Source organism: Stegostoma tigrinum, chromosome 27, assembly GCF_030684315.1.
Source record: "Stegostoma tigrinum isolate sSteTig4 chromosome 27, sSteTig4.hap1, whole genome shotgun sequence".
Lineage (NCBI taxonomy): Eukaryota > Metazoa > Chordata > Chondrichthyes > Orectolobiformes > Stegostomatidae > Stegostoma > Stegostoma tigrinum.
Window position 1 is genome coordinate 42,952,873 of NC_081380.1, and position 10,761 is coordinate 42,963,633.

At 39.0% G+C, this 10,761-nt stretch overlaps 1 protein-coding gene across 9 annotated transcripts in view; it reads left to right on the top strand.

Moving 5' to 3' along the window:
* Window positions 1-7,076, top strand: part of LOC125464605 (uncharacterized) — a 117,802-nt gene extending 110,726 nt beyond the window's left edge. For all 9 annotated transcript variants that reach the window (XM_048557192.2, XM_048557195.2, XM_048557198.2 and 6 more), the window contains one exon: window positions 4,344-7,076. In XM_048557192.2, the coding sequence (XP_048413149.2) occupies window positions 4,344-4,382 (39 nt within the window). In that variant the 3' untranslated portion in view covers window positions 4,383-7,076. The remainder of the gene's footprint in view (window positions 1-4,343) is intronic.
* The last annotated feature ends 3,685 nt before the right edge of the window (window positions 7,077-10,761 follow it).

The window sequence follows — 10,761 nt, forward strand, 5'->3', positions numbered from 1 at the left end:
CAACTGCTGCCGGCAACGCATTCCATGCTCTCACAGCTCTCTGCGTAAAGAACCTGCCTCTGACATCCCCTCTATACTTTCCACCAACCAGCTTAAAACTATGACCCCTCGTGCTAGCCATTTCTGCCCTGGGAAATAGTCTCTGGCTATCAACTCTATTTATGCCTCTCATTATCTTGTATACCTCAATTAGGTCCCCTCTCCTCCTCCTTTTCTCCAATGAAAAGAGACCGAGCTCAGTCAACCTCTCTTCATAAGATAAGCCCTCCAGTCCAGGCAGCATCCTGGTAAACCTCCTCTGAACCCTCTCCAAAGCATCCACATCTTTCCTATAATAGGGCGCCCAGAACTGGACGCAGTATTCCAAGTGCGGTCTAACCAAAGTTTTATAGAGCTGCAACAAGATCTCACGACTCCTAAACTCAATCCCCCTGTTAATGAAAGCCAAAACACCATATGCTTTCTTAACAACCCTGTCCACTTGGGTGGCCATTTTAAGGGATCTATGTATCTGCACACCAAGATCCCTCTGTTCCTCCACGCTGCCAAGAATCCTATCCTTAATCCTGTACTCAGCTTTCAAATTCGACCTTCCAAAATGCATCACCTCGCATTTATCCAGGTTGAACTCCATCTGCCACCTCTCAGCCCATCTCTGCATCCTGTCAATGTCCCGCTGCAGCCTACAACAGCCCTCTACACTGTCAACGACACCTCCGACCTTTGTGTCGTCTGCAAACTTGCTGACCCATCCTTCAATCCCCTCATCCAAGTCATTAATAAAAATTACCAACAGTAGAGGCCCAAGGACAGAACCCTGTGGAACCCCACTCACCACTGACTTCCAGGCAGAATATTTTCCTTCTACTACCACTCGCTGTCTTCTGTTGGCCAGCCAATTCTGTATCCAAGCAGCTAAGTTCCCCTGTATCCCATTCCTCCTGACCTTCTGAATGAGAAATGATGAGAGGGGAAAGATATATAAGGGGCCTAACAGGCAATTTTTCACTCAGAGGGTAGTATTTGTATGGAATGAGCTGCAGAGGAAGTGGTGGAGGCTGGTAGAATTTCAACATTTAAAAGGCATCTGGATTGGTTTATGATTAAGATGGGTTTAGAGGGACATGAGTCAAATGTTGGTAAATGGGACGAGGTTAATTGAGGATATCTGGTCAGTGAGTACAAGATGGACTGAAGCATCTGTTTCCGTGCTCTAAGTCTTTATGACCTGCTTTTCCTTCTGAAATCTGCTGCTACTCCCATTGAATTGATTGGCCTAAAACCTTCCTTCTGGATCCCCCAGCAGTGCTTTTGAACAGTTCAAGAAGGTACAATGGCAGTCTTGTGTGCCAGCTCGCTGAGATTTTTCTTTCTACGGAGGAAGTGTCTGTCAACTTCCCATAACAGCATGTGTGGAACTATAATCTTTTGACACTGTTTGTGCCAGCTCAAGCACACAATTCCCAATTAAGATGGCAGGTCTTAAATCACATTATGCTGCTGCATTGGCGTTAAAGCATCTCTGTCTGCAGAATGATGAAGGCATTCAGATGTCACATTTCAACACCTGTCCCTGTATATTTATTTCCAACCTCCCAGTCATCCAACTGTAGTACAGAATCTCTCAGTACTCAGAAAAGTACTGCCGAGATAGCTGTTCAAGCTGTTTTTAATTTTGGAAACACTTTGAACTCAGAATTTAAAGTGAATGAAAGCATTCAACATATTTTACTGTAATAGTCCTCATTCTGATTTGATCTCTGCATCAAAGTAAGAAATGTAACACGATCTGAACCAGGCATGTTAATGGATATCGCTATAGCTTTTACTACTTATTCACACACACTAATACATCACCCAATATTTTTATTGGCAGCTAAATATGGCACTTGAATTTACATTTCCTCCCACTCCCTTCAAAATGTAAAGTTAGGATAAACTGCGAGCTGAACACTTGTTTTAGGTTGGTTGGACCCCGAAACTGTGTTTTAGTGAGACAGTGTCCTTATATGCTTGAAGTTAAAGATGTCAAGTTTCTGTGCTCAATGACATTTGACTCCACCGACCATATGTGGCTGGATAATTTATGTTCCTGTAATCAATGTGTAGGCTGTTATAGGTCTCCAGGGGTGGCATAAGTTATTCAGTGGTTGTAAGTCAAGTGAGTTCTGAAAAGCTGGATACACATCCGTGGTTTATGTCCAACCTTCACTCTTTCACCGAAGCAAATCCGACAAAATTGGAAATCATATCTGTGAACTGTATTTATTAGAGATGTTAAAGTTGGCCACAATTCTGGCAAGCAAGGAAAACATTTAGTGAAGTTTTCCACTCATAGTTACTATCCCTGGCTAAAAAATCTACATCCCACTCCCCGCCTCAGAAAGTCAATTCTAAGTTTACTCATTAATTTCTGAACTACTCCACTGTCCTGACACCTGAGCTGATGCCTATGCCGCATAATGCACAGCTCAGGATTTGAAACTTAACTCAATTTAAAGATCTTAATTGTATACCTTTAATGTCTTTACCTTGATGTAACAATAATTTTACTGCAGGCTTTAAGGTTGAACATACGGTGAATAATAGGGTGGATGTTCGCTACAGGATTTTACCATACCTCCATAAATTTACTGGTGTTCCTTCTCAATGACCAAACCCCCTTAATGCTCCAAGATTATCCTACAGAATGGCAATAAACCCTAAACTGCATATCTCCTAATATTTATCTCAGACTCGAAGTGTGAAAGACACATTGTTGTTCTTGTGTCCAAAGTCAAGACCACATCTTTTGCTGTGCCCACTAACAGCCTCACAACTTTCACTTCTCAATTTAAATATTGTGCTCTATCTCCCACTTAAATGAGCCATCATTTATTCTCTCTAAGGAAAAAAACCGAAAGAGCTGTAATGCTGTAAATCAGAAACATAAGCAATTCCTCTGAGGAAGGGTCACCGGACCCGAAACCTTAACTCTGATTTCTCTTCATAGATGCTGCCAGACTTGCTGCACTTTATCAACAATTTCTGTTTTTGATTCTTTTTCTCTAGCTCAGCTTATTCATAAAGCATAGTGACTCAATACCTTACAACCCTCACCTTCAGTGCTTGTGCTTGCCAATCTGTGTGCTGCAGAACATTTCTACCTACCTCAAGACCAGTATTATTAGCCCCCTCATTTAGAAACTGTAATTCACATAAGCACTTCTGTTCCTATTTAATTAAACAATCAGAAAATGTTGTTGTCTTGTAACTGTACACCCATCTCTATTTCAGACTGTCCCTTTCTGCTTCCACGCTGTCATATCATTGAGAAAAATCACCAGTGGCAGAATATGTAACTGTCATCTCTCAATATGATTGATACTCCATCCTTCAACATCTGCAGTTCATCTCTCCGCTGTGTTCCTTTCCACTGCTGATACCAGTTTACATTTGTGGAAGTTATTTTTACAGATACCCCTTCAATTTTGTAAGCTCCTCTGCTAAAGCCACAGGAAACATCTGGTGTCTCACCAAAGAAGCTATTTTTACAAATTCAGGCAGTGACTGGTAATGTATTATGGGAGTCATCAAAGCCAAACTTCATTATTTCATCATCTGATGTTTGCACATGTGTTTCCTATCAGGATTTGGGTAACAATACAAAGCAGGTAGCTTTGTAGTTTTTTTTAAATTACAAGATATTAGTGCTAATTGAAGCACCTGTACTAATCTCAATGAATTAAACATGGATTGACCAAGCCAGGATTTTCTGGATAACTAGAGGCTGCTTTCACCACTGAGCCATCTAGGAACTTTGTTCATGTTGTAAAGTGCAGAACTCAGGCTCTTTCTTCTGCTCACTATATTCACTTTCCAATGTGCAAGCTGTTGTTTCTAGCAGACTCTTAGAATTGGATGCATGATGTCAGCCATGGCTCATTGGTACTATTTTCACCTCTGAGTCAAAAAGGAAGTGCTACTCCAGGGTCTTGACCAAGAAAATCTAAGCTGATACTTCAAACATTTCCTCTTTCAGATGAGATGTTATACCAAAGACTCTTAGATAAACATGAAACATTCCATGGCATTAGTTCAAAGAAAATAAGTGATTTCACCTAGTTCTGCCAATATTTGTCACTTAACCAATGGTTAAAAGCAGATTACCTGTATCTGGTTATGATCACAGTGTATTTCTTTAATCGCAACTATAACCAGACTTAAAGAGTACCTCATTAGCTGTAAAGTGCTAATAAAAGCAAATCTGTTTTTTTTTGGATACAATAGGTGTCTGAGTTGTAAAGTTCATACGAGCAATTGAAGTTCAAAGTTATAATTTTCTTTTTTTATTTTTTAAACAGGAATCAGCGCAGATGAATGCAAGATTTGACCCTCTCTGAGTGAAAATTGGATGACTTGAGCACTTGTAGGTGTGAAGATAGGGACAGTGACTTACATATATAAATTTCATGACTATGGGAGATCTGTAATCTCTTTGGAAACTTTTTTTTAAGAACTACATCTAAAAAATTACGCATGTTTTATTTTCTCCTGACAGGCTATCATTGCGCTTACCCCTTTAAAATCTTTTTGACAATTTTTTTTGAACGAATGAAAGTTTTAGTGAGAAGATGACAAATTAAATGACAATAGACTTGCTACTTTATTGACAAGAATTACCAATAATTTTTAGAGGGTAACATTTCTTGTAATCTGCTAGTGAAGCACATACCCCAGCATATACTGCTTGGGTCAAATGGAATGTTTCTAGGTTTTATGCCCCATATTCTCTCTGTGTTAGGAATCTGAGATATTTGGGAGTGAAAAGCTACTTTCTAGAAACACTGTCTTTTAATTTTTGTGTTTTGTTTTGAATTCTGGACTGAAATGAGAAAAGAACTCTTGAGACCAGAGATTAAAGGATTGCTGCCTGGTTTAAATGCGAGTAACTTGGTACTCATTGTGAACACTGCCCAGTTGTGAGTTACAGCAGTCATTGCAGATGAACTGGAGACGAAGGACTGTGTACAAATGGAGCTCCGGTTGGCAACAAGAAGCAAATCGATTTGTGGACTAGTGACCAGTTACCAATGACAAAGGTCTTCTGTTTGCTGATAATAACATGATTGCTTCTCAGGTAGAGGAACTGTTGGTGTTGTTACAGAGAAACTTTTCAGACTACCACCAGCTCAGGTGCTCTATCTATTCTCTGCAGTGAAAGCCACTTTAAGCCTTAACATACCAGTTTATCTCTCCTTCAGTAGTTGCTATCAGTTCTGACTTCCAGGCAGTAAATTTGAGACCTTTTGTCAGTGAACTAGTCACCCTGTGCAGCTTGCAAACCAGTGGAAGCATCTGGGGAAAAAAAGCGAGAAGCAGCATTGTGATCAGCACCAGAATCATCTTAACAGATCCTGCGAACAATAGTCACTGAACTGCTTTCCCAGTTTTCTCCCCAAACATAATACATGGTTTTCTCCCTGATGTGACTGAGAGTGCATGGGGAACTTTATAAGGGGATTAGAATCTCAATTAATAGAGTTATATGCCGATGGTTCATAATTGTTTACCTATAGTTACAGTCCATTTATTTACAATAGACATTCTTTTAAAGACATTTGATCCATGCTTTATGACAGCTTGGGTCTAAAAGACAGGTCAGTTGGAGAATTCTGCTGTATTTCAAAACGTTTTTAAGTCTTGTGACGACTCTGGGAATAGCAGGGCTTGGTTTGCAGCACTGTACCTTAGTGAGATGTGACATTTCACATGCTGACTTTACTGTCTGTTGAATATAATTTGGATGGGTGTGGAACTGCAGTTCCTTTTGGAATTTCTGAATGAAAGGCCTGATTAAAATTAACCCCGTAATGCAGAGTTTCTGAAGAACTGAAGTCTGACTGCAAGCAGAAGATGGGGACATTATAAGAATCTTTTATTTAAAGCTTCAAAATTTTTTATTTCATTTCATAAAGCAGTGTTGACAAGATTTTCATTGGTTTTACCTCAAATGTTGGGATATTTGTTTGGAGGCCAGAAGCCTGCACAGAGAGTCTTCAATGTTCCTTCCGTTTAGATTAATGGATGAAAAATCATGTTTTTTTTATAGGTTTGCACTCCTTGTGCACTTGGGCACAGACCCAGGAAAATCTCCTCACAATAGTGCTAATTGAGTGAGGCTTGGAAGAAGTAAATGGGTTGTCTAGAGAATCAGTATTATGATAAAATAGACCTATTCCCAGGCTTGGCTTGTTGGTGGTCAAAAAACAAAGTTGTGCAAAGTTAGTCTTTCTGCCTCTTGTTGACATTTAAATAAATATTTAATGCAGGTTCTAATTTTCGATCCTGTATATATTTTTTCTTTACATGCTATTCCCCCAGAGTGGTGAGCCTGACATACAATGGGTGACGTAGACATTTGTGTTTTATAGTGGTGGAACATAAAGAGGTAGACAAGGTGGAGGCTCTAATTATTAATCTCACTAGAGGCAATAATAGAGCTTCAACAAAGTCAAGAACTGTGAAATGTACTTCCAAGCCACGGGAACCTCTCAAAGTGGTATTTTAATCCTTAGCCTGTCAACCAACCATGTTCTGAATTAACTTGTCTCGAATATTCTGTTTGATAAGTTATTTAAGACATTTATCACCCTTTGCAAGAATATCTTTTTGGAATCTCTGCCAAAATTACTTTTCAGCCATTTATATTTATGGCACATGGTTCTGCTACACTGCCTTATCTTAAAGCAGTGTTCATGATTTATCTTATCTAAGCTATTTAGCATTTTATTTACTGCTGTGGGATTCCCTCTTAAATCCTTAGCTGCAGAGATCAAGCTTTATCAATCTTTTCTCATGTGTCATCTACTTGTACTCAAAATCATTCTTTTTCCATCTTTACACATTCTCCATTATTGTAGCATGACGAGCAGATATCCAAACAATATTCTGTATGTGGTCTAACCAATGTAGTCTTGGCAATACTGAATCAAACTCATTCCTGGAGCAAATTTTCTGCTAAATGAAGTTTATTCCTGAACTTACAGTTCACTTCTTTTTATCATCTTCTTACAACTTTTCTTTTTGCATGTGTACGACCAAAAATAGTAAATCCTTACTAAAAATCATATTAAGCAACTGTGAATGAGAAAATGTTTAAACTGGTGAATAAAATTCTGACTGGTTTTTCATTTCTTAAAAAATTAGCCTATTCAGAGATTTTATTGCAATGCTATGGAGCAGATGGTGAGTCAGGAGTAGGAACATTATCAAAGAGCCACAAGAGTCCTTTATTTGTTTATTTAAACTTTCTTCACTGACTATTTATCATTTAATGTGGGGCATGCACCCTCAGTTAATTCCTTCACTCCTGCAAATCTATTGTTGAGGAGGCCAGGTAAGCAATTTGTTTCTAGACCTCCACTGAAGTCTGCATTGGCCAGTTGTCAGAGGTATATCATTGCAAGGTACTGTAGAGTTGCTATCTGATTTTATTTTTTCTGGAGCTTTAACTTGTTCTTCCAATTTTCAAATGAGTCAATAACCTCCTGTTGTTTTAAGAACTACAAAAGTGTTGGGAGTCAGGCCTTTAACTTTCCAACTCTGATGATGTTTGATCTCTGACTTTGTATTGTACTGAAATTGCCTCTTCAAAGACAGAGCTGCCTGCTGAGAAAAATACTCTCAATAGAATGATGTTAGCACTGCAATTTAAGCAGGAGGCCTGAAAAGCATGAGAATTTCTGCTGCCAGTCATCATTTAAGTAAAGGAGATAGATGTGACTGCTGAGGAGTTTGGGGTAGAGAGTAAAACAAATTATATTTTTTTCTCTCTTGAATCGATTGGAACTAGGCATGCCACCCTTTAAGAATCATTCTCAAAAGCCTTTTAAGTTTTGCTTAAGTCTGTAACTCATTGTCTTTCTTTTCATAACATGTCACAAATGTTTGACAGTTCAACACTAAAAATGCGCAAAAAAATCAGAGAGAATACTGGAGAAACTCAGCATATCTGGCCACATCGGTTTTTTCAAAATTTCTTCAGAACAAAATTGTGTATCTGTTTAGTAATAATAGATAATGTTTCAAATTGCTGTGCAGTGGAAAGAGTGGGCAACATTTAGTAAGGGAAGGATTTTGGAGGTGGAGGTTTCTGAAAAGTGTGGTTGAAAGCTTTTGAGGCAGGGAGGAAGGTAGTAAAGGAAAATTGGTTTTGGGATAGAATATGAGGACAAAGATTCTAAATTATCTTTCAATCTTATGGTGACTTGTGTGCTGTGAAAAGCCTGTAGTTTGTTTTGTGAAGTCCCTTTTAAGAGGAATATTTTGAGGACTGTTTGCTGACACTTTGTATTTTGAAAGAAAGTTAATTGGTTTCCTGAATATGACATCATCAAGCTCCAAGAAATGCACCATGTGACTTGCAGTTTCCAAAGGAATAAATAGTTACAAAACAAAAGGTAAATACAAAGCTAATTGCAGAGGGGTTGGGTTTTAGCTTGATTTCCTTTGTTCAGTAGTTCAGAATATATGGAGAAAACAAGTAAGGCTATCTCCAAATAGAGTGGTTTTCTATCGACAGTTTTTGAACAGATCCTCATCCCCAATCAGGTCTTCAACAGGGTCAAAGGTCAGAGCAGAGGCTGTATCATTCTTTGCAATATTAGAGGATAAGAAATAAAGATAGGGAAGATAGAGATAGATAGTCAATTCATTGGTTGCAGAGAAGCACTGGAGGATTGGAGAACTGCCAATATGACACCCCTATTCAAAAAGGGAGGAAGGCAACAAGTGGGTAACTAAGATCAGTTAGTGTGATATCTATTGTTAGAAAAGTATTGGAATCAGTTATTAAGGAAGTAATAGGAACAAATGTGGAAAATCATAATCTAATCAAGCAGAGTCGACATGCCTTCATGGTCTATTAGAGCTTTTCGCGGAAGTCTCAACCAGACTGGATAGAGGGGAACCAGTAAGTATGTTATATTTAGACGTGCAGAAGGCATTCAACAAGGCACTTCATAAAGGTTAAGTCATAAGATAAGAGCCCATAGTATTGGAAGTAGTGTATTAGCATAGTTAGAGAATTGGCTAATCGGCAGGAAACTGTAAGTGAGGATAAGGGATTCTTTTTCAGTTTGGCAACCTGTAATCAGAGGGGTTCTACATTGATCGGTGCTTGGATTGTAACTGTGTGTAATGTATTTCAGTGACTTGGAGGAAGAAAATGTACCATAGCCAAACTTGCAGATGACATTAAAATAGGTGGAAAGGCAAGTTCTGATAGGGATACAAACAATTTATAGAGAAATATTGATTGGGTTAAGTGGGCACAATGTCAGCAAATGGAGTATAGTATAGGAAAATGTGAAGTTCATTTTGGAAGGGAGAACAAAAGAACAATATTATTTAAATTGATAAAAACTGCAGCAAGCTGTAACATGAAGTACTTGTGAATGAAACACAAAGTTAGCACACAGGTGCAGCAGGTCATCAGGAAGGCTAGTGGACTGTCAGCCCTTATTTCAAGGGGGCTGGAGTATAAGAGTTGGGGAAGCTTTTACTGCAACTATACAAGGCACTGTTGAGACCGCATCTGAAGTACTGTGAGCAGCTTTGGTCCCCTTATTTAAGGAAAGATATCATTTCATTCAAAGCAGTTCAGAAGACTCTTAAACAGTTTATGAAGTTAATGTTGAGATGATGTTTTCCCACATGGGAGAGTAGTGGACCAGCATGGTCTCAAAATAAAGGAGTGCCAGTTTAAGACTGAAATGAAGCATTTCTTCCTTCAGACAGTTGTGAATCATTGGAATCTTTACCATAGAGTGCTTTGAACTAGTCCTTGTGTGTACTGAAGGGAAAGATTGATAGATTCTTGATAGGGGAGCAGGGAAAAAAAGTGTTTACAGTGGTTTCCTGGACTTGCATCGTGGCTGTCATCAATCACATGATCCCAGTTAACTACAATTTCTCAAAAGTTCTGATTAACAGTAAATAGGGTCAGAAGCTTATACTATCCTCCTGGAACATTGTACTCTTGCATTATGTAGAAATTCCAGATGATTACCTCAGGCAATTTGGGTCAAAGGAAACCACTGAAACACATTATGAATGAGATGGCACTAATGTCCTCCGGAGTTATCATCTTAATGTACAATAACTTTAGACACAACATCAAAACTACCTTGTTAACTGAGTGTTGCAAATGGGAGATCCAGTCATGTGATTGTAATTACTGCTGTATGCTGCTATCCTAATACTGCCAGCAGTAATGACTGCTAGTCACGTGCATATGTGCAGATGGCAATGGGATTACGCTGCTGCATCAGTAACTTCTGTCACCCCACAGCTGTTGACTGTTGTTCCCCTCTGACCGCTGACCACTGCCATCCTTTCCCTTCTGTCTGCATCTCCGCAATTTGCTACCACCCACATTTCACCACCCCTCCCCACAACTTGTCCCTGCCAGCTGTGTCCCTTGCTGCGTGACTGTCCACTTCAGATCCTTAACAAACCAGTGGCTACAGTTTATTATACAGTTCTGACTTCTTTCCTCAATCTGCTTTTTATATCAGTACAGTCAACAGCAAAGTGGCTCCAAGCATTGGTTATAGCCTGCCTCTAGTCTCAACTTCTCTCAAAGTCTGATTTTTGGAAAGAATCTGTACTTCACTTAAAAAGTGAACAAAAGTCCCAGCTACAAGATCTATATATGCCTTCAATTGCAATCCACCAGCACTCAAACTTGTCAAAAAAACAATTTTGTCAGACCAACCA